This window comes from Dipodomys merriami, unplaced genomic scaffold (genome assembly GCF_024711535.1).
Source record: "Dipodomys merriami isolate MVZ:Mamm:240054 unplaced genomic scaffold, mDipMer1.0.p SCAF_1, whole genome shotgun sequence".
In the NCBI taxonomy this organism is placed as follows: Eukaryota; Metazoa; Chordata; class Mammalia; order Rodentia; family Heteromyidae; genus Dipodomys; species Dipodomys merriami.
The window spans coordinates 104,814,808-104,830,420 of NW_027202270.1; the positions used below are offsets into that span (position 1 = coordinate 104,814,808).

The window sequence follows — 15,613 nt, forward strand, 5'->3', positions numbered from 1 at the left end:
CTGGACAGTGGCACCCTGGGCGAGGCGCAGGAGGCCCGGCGCACGTCCCGGAGCTCGTCCTTGCGCTCGTCCTTGCGCTCGTCCTTGCGCTCGCCCTTGCCCTGGTCCCCGCGCCCGTCCTTGCGAACGTTGCGGCGCTCGTCGACGCGCCAGTCACAGCGCCCGTCCCTGCGCTTGTCCTCGCACCCGTCCTGGCAGCCACATCGAGTCATCCCCACGTCCATCGAGGAGATCATCAGCTCGCTGCAGTCCGAGAGCCAGTTGGCCTTCGACCAGACCATCAAAGAGCTCATTCAGAGCGTCCTGGGCCAGAACTACGACATCAAAATGGAAGTAAGTGGACCAGAGCCGCGGTGTTGGACCGCCCTGGGTCAATGGCACGTAAAGGTTACCTTTAAGAAGGTCACATTATACGCACACATAGACGGTTCAGTTTCTGTATACACATTCTATTGTGCCTAAAAATATGTCCGTGACACGATGTCATACACAACACTCTGTAACTTACTGGAAGTTTGAGTTCGAATTTTCCTTAGGGAGAGCGTGTCTCTTCTTTGCAAAGCGAAAGAAATCGAGAGGTTATATCCTGAAAAGTGTTTCAAATCACCAGTAGAGGAAGATTGCACTCATAAGCATAACACTACTAGTTTTCTTTCTTAAAGACCAATTAATGGTGAATTAACAGTGTAGGCACTACTTTGAATGAAAAACAAAAACCCCAATCATTTTTGGTTAGGTTAGCTTTACAAGTGGTGAATTACAGTGATATGAATTTATATCTTAAGAAGATCATGATTAAACTGTTAATTACTGCTTAAAGAATCATTTCTTTAAATTGTATTCAGAAAAGCTGGGTTTTAATTTTCTTTTTTTCAAATTTAAATTTAAAAATATTAAATTATGTTTTTCTTTAATTGTACAAAGGAGTTTCAGTTCAGCGCTTCAGTTTATTAGTGCAATGTAACTTGGTCAATGTCACCTCTACTATCAATTTTCCCTCTTAAGATTAATTTATAAGAACTATATAACACAATATTTCTAGTGAAAACTGTTCTCTTAAAACATTTGGCTGGCTGGGAAGGTGGCTCAGTGGTAGAGCGCTTGTCTTGCATGCATGAGGCCCTGGGTTCGATTCCTCAGCAACACATAAGCAAAAAGAAAAAAGCCGGAAGTGGTGCGGTGGCTCAAGTGGTAGAGCACTAGCCTTGAGCTGAAGAGCTGAGGGACAGCGCCCAGGCCCAGAGTTCAAGCCCCACGACCGGACCCAAAAACAAACAAACAAATGGAAAAAAAAACATTTGGCTGGACTCTAGTGGTTCATATCTATAATTCTAGTAATTCCTAGTGACTAGGAAGCCTGAGTTCTGGAGGACCATGATTCAAAGCCAGTCTGAGCAGAAATGTTGAGGAAACTCCATCTCCAATTAACTAGCAAAACCCCAGCACATCAAGAAAGTCAAGTGAACTTGAGACTCTGAATTTGAATCCTAGTACCACAAAAGATTAAAAAAAAAAGAAAAAAATATTTTCTGGGCACTTAACCAGTGTCATTTACAAATACACATGAATGTGTTTTTTGTGTGCCAAGCACAGAGGGAGATACTCTATGTGAATTGTGTCCCAACAGCTACATCAAGTAGATAGCAAAAGTCCCGTTTACTGCTTTAGTGAGGAAAAGAACTAACAATGTGTCCCACAATGAATTCATGGCAGAGCTGGGATTCCATCCCAGGCAGGCTCATTCAGAGACTAGGTTGGAATCATGCTTATTTGTTTACTATGATATGTTTTTCATAGGAAGCAAAGTGAGATAGGGTTACATTTAAGTTTATTCTGTCTGGGCCTGGTGTCTGTGGCTCAGGGATGTTATCCACGCCTGTTATCCTAGCTACTCAGGAGATCCCAGGCAAATCTATGAGACTCTTATCTCCCATTACTCCCCCCAAAAGCCAGAAGTGGGGCTGTGGCTCAAGTGATAGAGCACTAGCCTTGAGTAAAAAAACTAAGGGATAACACCCGGGCCAGAAGTTCAAGCCCCTGTACTGGGACCAAAAATAAACAAACAAATAAATAGATAAATAAGAAGAAAGTTTTTCTTATTGTTTGTGATATAAGGTTTGCTCTGGTGGGGACATTCAAAGCAAAAATAGTAATGATGGAACTTGAGCCCTATACTGGGGCATAGTGAGAGTCCTCTTTTTTTTTGAAAAGGACAAAGGGAAGAAGATTCTAGATTATTACTGTTTTTCCCTGCAGATCCTAATATCTGGCTAGTACGTAGACTACTGCTGCACAAATGTGTATCTTTAAAAGTATTTCTGCCCCAGAACCCTTTGGGCAGTGACTTTAGGAATGTGATCGTGAAGGGAAACAGAATGCATATGAGCTAGAGTCTCCAGTGTTGTCTTACCCTGAATTAAGGTCCATACTTTCACTTACTGAAAGATCAGAGGCCATTGCAAATTTTCAGTTAAGGTTTCTTCCCCCCAAGCTACCCAAAAGAAGAATTAGGGGGCATGTGCCCATGAAGGTCCTAGTAAACAGAAGAAAATCTTCAGTGCCCATATCTAATGGCGTAGTCATGAAAAGAGACTGGTAAGAGAAACCAGTTTAGGAAGCCCTAGATAGTTGAGGAACGTTCTATTTCAGAGCACGATGCATTAGAAAGAAGACGTTTTGAAGGGGTGAAATGGGATTAGGAATAGGCGAAGGTGGAATATCAAATAAATGATGATATTTGGAACAGCGAATTCTCCCCCCCCCCACCATATTTATTTCTCTGTTTCTCTTTTGTATCTTTTTTTTGTTGTTGTTGGTATTTTAGTTACCATTTTAAGAAGGGGTAGTAACAGTGAGAGCTTAGATTTCTAAACTTGCCCAGCAGTAAAGAGATCATCCATTCATTACTCCCTGTGGGAACACTGGAGACTGTAAGGGGAACAGCAGTGAGATACTACATTCTTTCCAACCAAGATGGAGTCAGCAGAAACCTAGTGAGAAGCCAGAACTTCTCCCTCACCCAACAGTAACAAAAAGGCCACATCTGCACATCCATGGAGGCTGACCAGGAACCTGAATTTTTACCCAGAAGTAATGAGGCAGTGTCTGCCCTCCTAAACAAGGATCCTGTTTATTGCGGTGTCAGAGAAAACCAGCTTAAACAGAGTTTAAATAAGTTCTAGACATTTATAATGCCCAGTTTCAGTAGAAAATCACTTATGCCAGGAATCAACAGTACCTCAGTTTGAAAGATAAACAATGGATGCCAACATTAAGATAACAGAGATATTAGAGTACTCTGTCAAAGATTGTAAAGCAGCCTTGAAAATGTGTTGGTAATTATGAACATACTTGGAACAAATGAAAAGAAAAAGTCGAATGTCTTAGTAAAGATGCAGAAAGTCTCAACAAAGGACAATACTGAAGTTGAAATAATAATTGAAGTAACAATGAATTCATTGGATAAATTCAGTCGCTGAATGGAGAAGGGGCTAGAGGACAGAATCAATGAATGAAGATAGAGCTGGAGAAACATTATGATGGAAAAAAGTGACATCTGTGGAATGATAACAAAAAGATGGGACCTTCTTTTCGTCACAATCCTGGAAGGAGAGGAAAAAGAAGGCAGCACCAAAAAACAAAACAAAAACAAAAAAATCGTAAAGAAATATTGGCATTGGCTGAAATTTCCCTAATTTGGTGAGATACAGATTTAAGAAGCTGAGAGATGGGGCTGGGAAGGTGGCTCAGTGATAGAGCTCTTGCCTTGCATGCCTGAGGCCCTGGGTTCGATTCCTCAGCACCACATAAGCAAAAAGAAAAAAAGCCGGAAGTGGTGCTGTGGCTCAAGTGGTAGAGCGCTAGCCTTGAGCTGAAGAGCTGAGGGACAGTGCCCAGGCCCAGAGTTCAGGCCCCACGACTGGACCCCCCCCCCAAAAAAAAAAAGAAGCTGAGAGAATCTTCAACCAAAGAATTCCATGCCAAAATATCTATCAGTAATATATCTCAAAACAAAAATATCAAAGAAAGAAATACTTAGAGCAGTGAGAAAGAAACAGCATATTGCTTATAAGGGGAAAAACTGAGTGCAAAATAGGTTTCTCACCAGAAACCATGTAAGTCAGAAGTAATTGACACATTTTTCTCAAGCTTCGGAAGAATTATCTACTCAGAAGTCTATTACTAGCAAATAAAGGGGAAAGGAAGACATTCTTAGATGAAAAAGTAAGAGAATTTGGTGAGTGTTGCCTTACCCTAAAATGGAGGCTAAAGAAATGTTCTAAAGGAAAAGGAAATTATTGGAAAAAACGATTCTTGGAGCCTGGGGAAGGAGGGATGAATACAATAAAATGATAGCTACATAAATACTTCCTTTTTCTTGAGTTTTGTAGGTTAATTTTGATGGTTGATACTAAAAGTATGACAATTTAGTTCTAACTTCTGTGTTTCCTCTTTCCTTCACACAGTACTTAACGTATATGTATAAGTAATATTTTTGATCATCATCAGTAATCTTTTTCCCTTTCTCAACTCCTGCTGATTCCTCCTGAGAGCCTTTTATGGTAGTGTCTATCATTATTATTATTATTGTTATTAATTTTTTAAAGTCTGGATTCTGAATATGAGAGAAGACTTGATATTTAGCTCTTTGAACTTGTTTTATTTTGCTCAATATCATGATAATGAGAAGATTCTTTTTTCTATACATGATGAACAGGGGGGTTGCAGTTACATAAGTAAGGTAATGAGTACATTTCTTTTTAAACACTGTTACCCCCTCCCTCATTTTCTCCAACTTATCCCTCTTTACTCCCCTCTCCCCCAAGATGTATAGTTCATTTCCAACATAGTGTCAGTGAGTATCCCTTTTGTATTAGTTCATCCTTTGTCCTGCTGTTTCTGTGATTACCTTTCCACAGATTGAATAAACTTACATAGAAGACAAAGGGTACAGAAGACTAAAACAGAAAGAAAAAAAGTAATAACTGCATATAGGACATAATAAGAACCTCTTGTTTCCAATTCTGTTCATGTTGATAGACTTATGGTCCTATGCGCTTAACAATTGGGCTATTGAGATCCCCTGTTAAGAATGTCATAGACATATTCTAGTTATTACAAATGAGGTATTTTCTTTGGGTCTGGCTTACTTTGTTTAATAGAATTTTTCCAGGTCTTTGCATTTCTGTATGAATGGGGAAATGTCATTCTTTCTGATGGAAGCATAGAACTCCATTGTGTATATATTCCACATCTTCTTCTTCTTTTTTTGTCCGGTCATGGGGCCTGAACTCTGGGCCTGGGCATTGTCCCTCAGCTCTTCAGCTCAAGGCGAGTGCTCTACCACTTGAGCCACAGCACCACTTCCGGCCTTTTTTTTTCTGCTTATGTGGTGCTGAGGAATCGAACCCAGGGTCTCATGCATGCAAGGCACGCGCTCTACCACTGAGCCACCTTCCTAGCTCATTCCACATCTTCTTGATTCATTCATCTACTGAGGGAAGCTCGGTTGGTTCCATATCTTATCTATCGTAAATAATGCTGCCCTGGACATAGTTGTGCTAGTGGCTTTAGTATGACCTTGTTTCTGGTCATGTGGGTAAATGCCCAGAAGTGGGATTGCTGGATCATAGGGGAGTTGTATGTTTAGTCTTTTAAGGAACCTCCATATTGCTTTCCAGAGTGGTTGAACAAATTTAAACTTCCGCCAACAGTGTAGTAGCATTCCTTTTGGCCACCAGCATCTGTCTGTTGTGATTTTATTATTTTTTTTATAATGGGCGTTCTAACTGGGGTTAGATGGTAGAACCCATGATGACATTCTTATGTGTCTTTTTTTGTGGGGGTGAGGTGGGGCTTGAACTCAGGACCTGATCTCTGCCCCTGAAATGTTTTGCTCAAGGCTAGTATTCTACCACTTTGAGCCACAGCTCCACTTCCAGTTTGCTGGTGGTTAATTTGGAGATAGAGTCTCACAGACTTTCCTACCTGGTCTGGTCTCAGCTTCCTGAGTAGGTAGAACTACAAGTGTTAGCCACCAGTGCCTGGCGTATGTATCATTTTGATTAGAGTTGACTATACACCAGTAGTCTTTGGTAAGGTAATTACATATAATTTACACTGAGAACAATTAATTTCAAAATATTGTTAAAAATAATCCCTTGATGGTGGCTATTAGGATAAAAACATCTCCTTCTTCCCCAATAGATTGTTTATTTAGTACACAACTTTATTTCATCATTTATTTATTTGTAATGTAGACTTTTTTAATGTCTTTAAATATTAAGGACGGATCCAAGACTTTAGAATCTCCTTGACTGGGAGGTGAGGCAGACACTAACTGGTAAGCTGAAGAGTTAAAATCCAGCACTGATTTAACATTGTAGAGCATGAAAGTACTATGAAGAGACTTTTTGGGATATCCTTGAGTCATGCTTTTTATTTATTCTGAATGAAACTAAAGAGCTTACCATTTTAAAACAGTTGTTGAATGTATAAAATTGACATCAGGATTTTGAATAACATGGCTACCTTGACTGCAGTTTGAGTTAGTTAACTATCCCAGTAAGGCTACACATTGTATTTACTGTACATGGGAAGCTGTTTATTTTTTATTACTGAAAAGTAAGGTATTTGGTTGCGCTTGAAGTCAGCCAATCTGTAGCTGTAACAGCCTGAAGCTAGGTAGCTATATTCTTTACAGTATTTGTTTTAAAGCAGAATAGGTAAACATGTGGGTTTTAAGGATGGGTAGATAAACAGTTTTGACAGTAAAATCAAAATCTTGAGAACTAGCCAACCACAATCATGTTTAAGCATCTCTTATCCCAAATAAAAACAGTCAAATAGACTGAACAGCACATTTTCTAGTTTTGTTGGATGTGTGTTTCATTTGTAGTGTTCTTTTATAAAGACTTGATTTTCTTTGTGTGTGTGTGTGTGTGTGTGTGTGTGTGTGTGTATAATAGGGCTTTGTTTCTTTCATTACCTTTATTTTTAAATTAAAATAATTTCCATTTCCTTTAAAAAAATTTTAAATTGTCAAGGTGATGTAAAGAGGAGTTACAGTTACATAAGTAAGGTAATAAGTACATTTTTTGTCAAACTGATACCTCCGCATTTTTAAGGAAATGGAAAGACTTGGAAAAATTCATATTAAGTGAAGTAAACCAGACCCAAAGAAACATAGGTCTCATGGTTTCCCTTATTTGCACGAATTAGTATACATTTAGGATAATCTTAGCAGAAGAGCAGAATAGCTCAATAGTTATGTACATATAATCATATATTTCTTTTCTTAATTTCATTTTATTGTAAAGATGTTGTACAGAGGGGTTACAGTTACATGAGTAAGGCAATGAGTACATTTCTTGTTGAACATTGTTACCCATGAGTAAGGCAATGAGTACATTTCTTGTTGAACATTGTTACCCCTCTCCTTTTTTTCCTTGCTATCCCTTCCCTTCTCCACCTCCCCAACCTCTCCCACATAGGATCATATAAAATGATGCCAATCAAAATGAACTCCAAGCCGGGCGCTGGTGGCTCACGCCTGTAATCCTAGCTACTCAGGAGGCTGAGATCTGAGGATCGCGGTTCAAAGCCAGCCCGGGCAGGAAAAACCGTGAGACTCCTATCTCCAATAAACCACCAGAAAACCGGAAGTGGCGCTGTAGCTCAAGTGGTAGAGCGCTCACCTTGAGCTGAAGAGCTGAGGGACAGTGCCCAGGCCCAGAGTTCAAGCCCCACGACCGACAAAAAAAAAAAAAAAAAAAAAAAAAAAAAGAACTCCAAGATATGGACCCAAAGATTTTTCTTTGTTGTTGTTTTCAATGCACGATGTGAATTCTTATTTCTTTTGTATGTTCTTCCCCCTATGATATACTCTTTGTTGTCACTGTATTTTATTTTGGTACCCTGGTATTTATATGTTTATCTGAATCAGGGGAGGGAAGAGGGATAACAGAATGGTGAGAAAAAGGATAAGGACGAAACCAATGCAACAATATGTTGGAAATGATCTGTACAACTTGGGGGGACATAAAGTGGGGAGGGAAAATAGGAGAAGAATGAGGGAAGGGGTAACAAGTAGGACTTGATTTTCTTTAGTTTATTGCAAAGTCTCACCACACTGGGGGGAGATGGCTTGACACAATTAGTCATATTCATTTTCTGTATGAGTTTTTATGATCATTATAGGAAAAGAAGGCTAACTTCTTAGTTTATTGCATTGATGCTAAAATAATATGTTCTCATTTAATGCATTTTCTCTGTTGTATTTTACACTGCGTTCTCATAGAGAAAAGAACATTCAGGGCCTTCATGATTAATTTCCTCATATTGTTTCCTTATCCTTCTTTCCCCTACAGTAATGTGTTGAGTTCTAAGACTCAATAAAACTGAAACCTTGGAGCTGGGAAGGTGGCTCAGTGGTAGAGTGCTTGCCTTGCATGCATAAGGCCCTGGGTTTGATTTCTCAGCGCCACATTAAGCACAAAAAGCCAGAAGTGGTGCTATGGCTCAAGTGGTAAAGTGCTAGCCTTGAGCTGAAGAGGGACAGTGCCCAGGCCCAGAGTTTAGGCCCCACGACTGACAAAAGCAAGCAAACAAACAAATAAATAAAAAAAAACCCAAAAAACTGAGACCCAATGAGGGAAAGTGACTTTTGCAAGACTGTATAGCTAATTAATAGGGCTGAGACGATATATAGGTATTCTAATAGTTTAGAATTGCTTTCAACTTATGTTATTTCAATTGTATTATTTCATGCTGATGGTCTTTCCATCTCCCCCTCCCCCTTTTATTACAATTTTTAAGACTCAATCCCAAAGAATTGTGAATTATTTCTTACCATGACACTTCCACTCTCAGGTCTGCACAGTTAGAAGACAATTGCACTCTTGTGTGTTAGATTGCCCAGCCTTTTGCTGGTAGCTTCTGAACCCAGCATACCTGGTCCTGGAGAAAGTCATCAAAAACCCAGGATTGGTTCTTAGCCTTTTAGTGTTGGTAGAGATGGTGGTTATGGGATGGGACTTAGGTAAGGTCCATTCTGTTTGATAACAGTGGGACAAATGACAGTGGTGCCCAAACATTACATACAATAAAAAAAAAACCTACTGATTCTGCCAATGTTAATATGAGTAACAAAATGAAATCTCCTTTCTATCTCTCATGTCAAACAAAAGCAGTCTAACAGACTGACATACTTTTTCTTCATCTCAGAAGCTTTGTTATTTATTTATTTATTTACTTAGAGACATCTTTGAACTACTCTCAAAGTAAATACCCACCTGCAAAGTGGGTATTTCTTCATTTAATAAGTGTGGGTTAATCGTTTAGGGTAAGAAAATCTACCTTAATATACTTGAAATCTTTTTATCTGTAATAAGTTATGGCTTTGTTGAATATTCTTAGCCAGAGAATGTGATGCATAAATTGGCCTTCCCAGAAATTTCAACAGCCAATAGGAAGAACTGATGCCCAGGATATTATTACAGTCAAGACTATGGGATTGTCCTGGTCACATGGCCGACTATAAATTGTAGTGGTCATCAGACTTATTCTATATTGACAAGCAAGATCCACCCATTTCCTACCTTTTTAAGAGGTAGACTATCTTTTCTTCAGTCTCACAAATAATGCAATCTATAAAATTCCTGTCCTTTTCTTGGCTTACTATAAATTTATTAGGCACACAGAAGCAGATTATAATAGAGCCAGATCTCATCATTTCAGCCAGATTTCCTCTCAAGAACATCTCAAGTTTCAAGCTCTTCATCTCTTAATCATTAGAAACAGGGTTATGAAGAAATGAAATACTGAGACAGCTGAGGCACTTTTCATTTTTCTACTTTCATTATGCTGTTGAGACCTGGCCTCATTGTACAGTCTTTGACAATCAATTATTACTCTGGAAAGTGATTATTAAACAGTTTACTGAATAATGGCTTTTTATGCAAGACTATTCTGTTGCTCTTTGGGGTTAAGAGAAGAGGCTTATTAAATATCCATTTACAATGGAACCTATGAAAATGCTAAATAGAATGCATAATTCATATAGACTGTCACAAGAACAAAGTCAATTCTGTTTAACCAAATACAAGTTACAAGAAAAGAAGAAGTAGGTGGCAGTCCTACTATAACTAGTTCTGATTAGTTTATGGATCCCCCAAATCAGAGAACTCAAAGTGGTAGTGGCATCTTCCTTGTAACCATGTTAGAAATTAATGGATAGATAGGTTCAACAACATCAGGAATCTAGACTCTTGTCAACTGATTGTCTTACAGAGTGTTGTCCTCATTCTCAAGGTCACCTCAGGGTGATAACATCTGCACCAGCTATCTAACTAGCAGGAAGGTGTTAAGCAAGAGAAGGACATGCCTGAGATTGCCTGTAACTTTGGCTTATATTCAGTTAGCTAAATTTAGCTAAATGATCACATCTAGGTACAAAGGAGGATGAAAAATAAAGCCATTGTTCTGGGAAGCCATCTTACTACATGAAAGACAGATGGTAGAAGACAAATTGGGGAAATTTGTGACACGGTTTCTGTTGGTGATGTAAAACATTTCATAGAGAATCTTGTAGCTCAAAGAATTACTTTCTCTTCCACAAAGATTTATTGTGCACTTATAAGGTTTAGCACCATACTAGACACCAAGACTCAAAAGATTTGTATATAACACACTTTTTGGCTTTAAGGAGGTAAGTTTGTCCTCATAACAAGGGAATTAGCAGACAATGGAAAACGACGAGAAAGCCTAGATTTAGACTTAGATGACCTAATTTGGGGGATCTTTGAATTGCAACTTATTCTTTAAATTATTGTTGCCCCAGTTTTCTCATCTGTGCAATATAGATAGTGATAGTTAAACACAATACTGTTTAAGAATCTTAAATAAGATAAATAAGATAATGCATATTAAATGTACTGTATTAAAAAAAGGATCCTTGTGCAGATTATACACTGTATCCCAGTGAAACTGAATGAACTACATTGCCACCAGTAGTGGTTAGAGTCTGTTTCTGTAAATCTGTCAGCTTTGTGTACTATTGTGCCTTTGAAGCTTTGCTAATTTGTAAGAATAATGGCTTTCCAGTATTCAGTTGTGGAAGCTTTTCAAGTGGAACATCTGGTAAAAGTTCAATTATCTTCAATATTTAATTACATGTCTATAGACTGGACATGCTATTATATGAGAGACCAAGAACTTACCTGGTTAACCCAATATATTCTTTAGTTTTTAAGGCATTTTCTCATCCATTCAAAATTTCCCCTCATTTACATTAGCATATATTAGTGGGACATGTTTCTGTACATGCATGCAATGTGTCCAACCAATCAAACTCATTGTATCTATGACCTTCCCATTTGCCCTATCCCCTTTTTGTGACAATTTTTATCAGATTCCATTGTTCTATTTCATACATGTGTATAACATACTTCAACCACAGCCAACCTCCCCCCCCCAAATCTTTTGTCTTCTGCTACCCAAAACAGAACCCATCTTATACTTTTTGAGTTATATTCTTCATGAGTGAATGATATGTGACATTTGACTTTTCAGTCAATGTTATTGGGTATCTATAGGGGCTAGTGTTTGCCAGACCCTGGGCAATGGAAGTGGGTTTATAATCCTGAGGGAGGAGATAGAGAATAAATAAATAAGTCAGTAATATTTTAACTATTAGGAAGAAACATAAGAAAGAATGATTAAGATGATGGAGAGACATTTAAATAAGATGAGCAGAAGCATCAGAAGAGACGGTGACATTTGAGCATAAGTCTAAAGGGAATAAGGGAGTAAACTATGTAATTATGTATGGGGAGGGTCATGCCAGGTAGTTGATAGACAGTTCAAGGTGCAAGGAAGAGCTGCTCCTGTGGTGTTTAGGGGATTGCAAATGCAGGGCTATGAATGGGGAAAATGGGAGGAGACAATGTCATAGAGGAAGCTAAGAGCCAGTCCACCTATCCATCCCATCAGTCCATACTATCAGACTGACTATTTCCTTCTTATTGGACATATGTTCTCCTGTTAAAGCCCTGAAATAGTTTGTAGTTTTTACTTAATGTCATGTTTGTAACCTAGAGAAAAAATATGAGAGTCATTTAACAAAATTGTCAGCTGTTTTCATCTATGGACAATGGGTATATTTTGAGCAGGATAGTATGAAGCCATAAAGTATGCGAAGGACCAGGAAATGAAAAACTGTAGAGTTGGAAGTAGAATACATGTTAGGAGCAATAACAGATGATATTTAGGGGTATTTAGTAAGAGAAAGTGGGTGATAACCTTAAGTGGGGTAGGAATGGTAAGACCAATTAAAGAGTTTTAAACTTCCTATTGTAACTAAGTGACATGCATCAAAAAACAAAACCAGCCTCAGAAATTGAAATTTCAGCATGTTAGTCTCTAGTACTGGAAAAGACTTCAAAAGCCTTTACTTTCAGTAAATGGTAAGACTACAAGGTAGGGAACTGGGTAGGTGGCTCAGTGGTAGAGCACTTGCCTTGCATGTATGAGGCCGTGGGTGTGATTCCTTAGCATCACATAAACAGAAAAAGCTAGAAGTGGCACTGTGGAAGTGGCACTGCTGGAAGTGGCTGTAGAATGCTAGCCTTGAGCTGAAGAGCTCAGGGACAGAGCCCAGGCCCAGAGTTCAAGCCCCACCCCACGATTGACCCGCCCGCCCTCCCCCGCCAAAAAAGACTACAAGATAGACTGGAAAAAAATATCAAAGAGTAGGACATGGAAATCAGATCTTTCTGCACAGATTTGGAACCGAGTGGCAACAGGGCACTCAAAATTAAATAACTCACTTCAAAGAAGTTTCCCTTTATTAATAAAATATCCATCCTTCTCATGTTTCATGTCATTTAACTTATCACTGGTTCTGTATTTTATATATGTATTTTGTAAAATGTATTTTTGGGTTCTATATTAGAGCCAGAGAATATATTTCATATATGCTCAGAACATATCATGATATCTGTGAGACCAGTGCAGAGCTGGGTAGGTGTGTTTTGGTTCTCAATTGCAGCGTACTAGAGTCGCTATCATTGATACTATAGTTGCATTCTTGGGTCATACAAAGTGGCTTCCATTAGGGAAAACTTTTGTATTTAAATATATAAAACAATTAGATTCTGGCCTTATGTATTTATAAAGTTTTTTTTTTTTTTAAAACCCTGTCCCTTTGGGATGTTATCCCTTTGGGATGTTATCTAGGATACAGGCATTTATTTTTTCTACTGGATTGTTCTGTTATCTGCCAGATGTCTATTCTGGCCCTTTCTTAACTACTACATTCCAATAGCATCTTCTCTCCCATCTCTGCAGCTTCCAAATTACTTCTAGGAATCAGCACCATTCCCATTTAGCACAAGTCCCCATTGGAGGACTTGCCACCAACATTTGGAATTTTGCGTTGCATTCTTAGTGACAGGGATGTTGGAGTGTTTTATCTATTGAAATGACATGACCTTGTTTTAAAATTTAGTCTGCTTGCGGATTATAGGTAGGAGGTGGTGAAAAGAGGGAGGAGGGTCATTGCCTTTTGATTTGACGCAGCTGATGGTGGCATGAGCCAACCTTGGAAGGGAATGGTAGCAGAGAAGGATAGTCTGACTCAGTATACACTTTGAAGATTGTTTACAGGTTGTGTGTGTGTGTGTGTGTGTGTGTGTGTGTGTGTGTGTGTGTGTGTGTGTGGAGAGAGAGAGAGAGAGAGAGACAGAGAGAGAGAGAGAGAGAAAGGGAAGGAGGGAGGAAGGGAGAGAGGAGAGAAAAAGGAGTAAAAGAAAGAGGTTAGGATGACTCTGCCTTTTTTTTTTTTTTTTAATTGTTGTCTTGTGCCAGTACTGGGGCTTTAAACTCAGGGCCTTAGCTTTTTTTGTTCAAGGCTAGTGTTCTACCATTTGAGCCACAGCTCTACTCCTGGTTCTTTGGTGGTTAATTGGAGATAATCTTTCCAGTCCTTGCATGTTTCAAATCTCAGTCCTCAGATCTCAGCCTTCTGAGGTAGGATATGGTGTGAGCAATCAGCTACCTGGCTTTGTGTATGTGTGCGTGTGTATGTGCGTGTGTGCGTGCATGTGTGTGTGTGTGTGTGTGTGTGTGTGTAGCTAAGTAATAAGGTTTTATGACTAGTAGGTCGAGATTTTGGTATTGATTGTGGACATGTGAAGTAAACTTGTCAGTAGGGATGGCAGGTGGGAGTTTAGAACCAGACCCTGAATTAGCAGTACAAATATGCCTTCTTTTGGCCAGAAACATTTTAAAAATCCATCACTCACTTTCCCCTTTGTAAGGATGATTGTATCCTGGGGCATGTTACCTACTGTGTTGTGTGTAACTAAATCTTCCTTGAAGACAAAGACTATCAGGTTGAATGTTAGATCTGTCTGTCTGTCTATCTATCTATCTATCTATCTATCTATCTATCTATCTATCTATCTATCTATCTATCTATCTATCTAAGGGCTTTCAATTCAGCATGTACAATGCAGGTTGGTCCATGTCACCTTCTGCCATTGTCCCCCCCCCCATTTGTCCCATTTCACCCATGTGAGTTCTTTATGTCTTTCTACAATTCTGTAGAACCCCAACATCTTCTTGGGTGAGCAACGTGTGTTTCCCACACTCTGTGTTCAGATGTGCTTTGGGTTTTTATTTCATTTTCTTTTCAGAATTTTTGTTTCCTCCTTCCCGTTAGGCTGCAGCTGTCTCTGCTTTGCAGCCCGATTTTCAGTTATGTGTTAAGTAGCTCCTCTCCCACAGCTCTCTTCCTAATATCTTATTTCTATTCTGCCGCAGGCTTAGAAACTAGATAAATAAGACTAGTAATATTATTTGTAAAGAGTAAATAGCCTCGGAGGGAGGGCCTGGAAGGCTTTCCGATGGGAACGTGTGAGCTGCTTCTACCCAGGTCTCTGCTGGGACCCTTCTGCCTGCTGCCAGCTACCTTAGCAACTACTTCTCCCTCCCACGTCCTGTGAGGCCCGGGAAGTGAAGTTGCTGGGTGTCTGCTCTGTGATTAGGTGAGGAATAACTGCTCTTCTTCTTTTTCTGTATGTATGGATTCAAAGATCCTGTAAAAATATTTCTGTATTTGAATAAGCCATATTCTTAGCATCCAGAGATTAACCGGATCCGTTTTGCAAATCAGAATGAAAAATAACAACTGTAGAACCACAGAATACCTTTGGGCACTTTGATTATTTAAGATGCAAACTATAATGCTGACCTGGGGGCTTTTTGAACCACATCTGTCAGTTTAAACAAAACTCCTAAGCTAATTAAACTTTTGTTGGATGGCATGCTTGGTTGAGAACTGGTTAGACTGCTTTTAAAAGTTAATGACGCAGTTCTTCCCCAGAAAACAAATAGAAGTGTTAATACCTACAGCATATATTCTCTAAGGCTAAGCTTTCTTTTTTTCCCAGAAAATGAAGAGTAATTTCCTGTCCTCAGACTACTTGTCATGTTTAAGAGATTTTTTAACTTACTGGTTACATTGTAAAATTAAGGTGAAGTTATTTTTCTGGACCACTTCTTCCTTCTTTCCTTCCTTCCTTCCTTCTTTTCTCTTTCTTTTTCTCTATGT

At 39.0% G+C, this 15,613-nt stretch overlaps 1 protein-coding gene across 4 annotated transcripts in view; it reads left to right on the top strand.

Moving 5' to 3' along the window:
• Positions 1–256: 256 nt before the first annotated feature.
• Ttc6 (tetratricopeptide repeat domain 6) overlaps positions 257–15,613 on the top strand; it is a 173,278-nt gene continuing 157,921 nt past the window's right edge. For all 4 annotated transcript variants that reach the window (XR_011373031.1, XR_011373032.1, XM_070026900.1 and 1 more), the window contains exon 1: positions 257–333. Coding sequence is in view for 2 of the 4 variants with exons in the window: in XM_070026900.1 (XP_069883001.1) it covers positions 328–333 (6 nt within the window). In the remaining 2 variants the exon portion in view is untranslated. The remainder of the gene's footprint in view (positions 334–15,613) is intronic.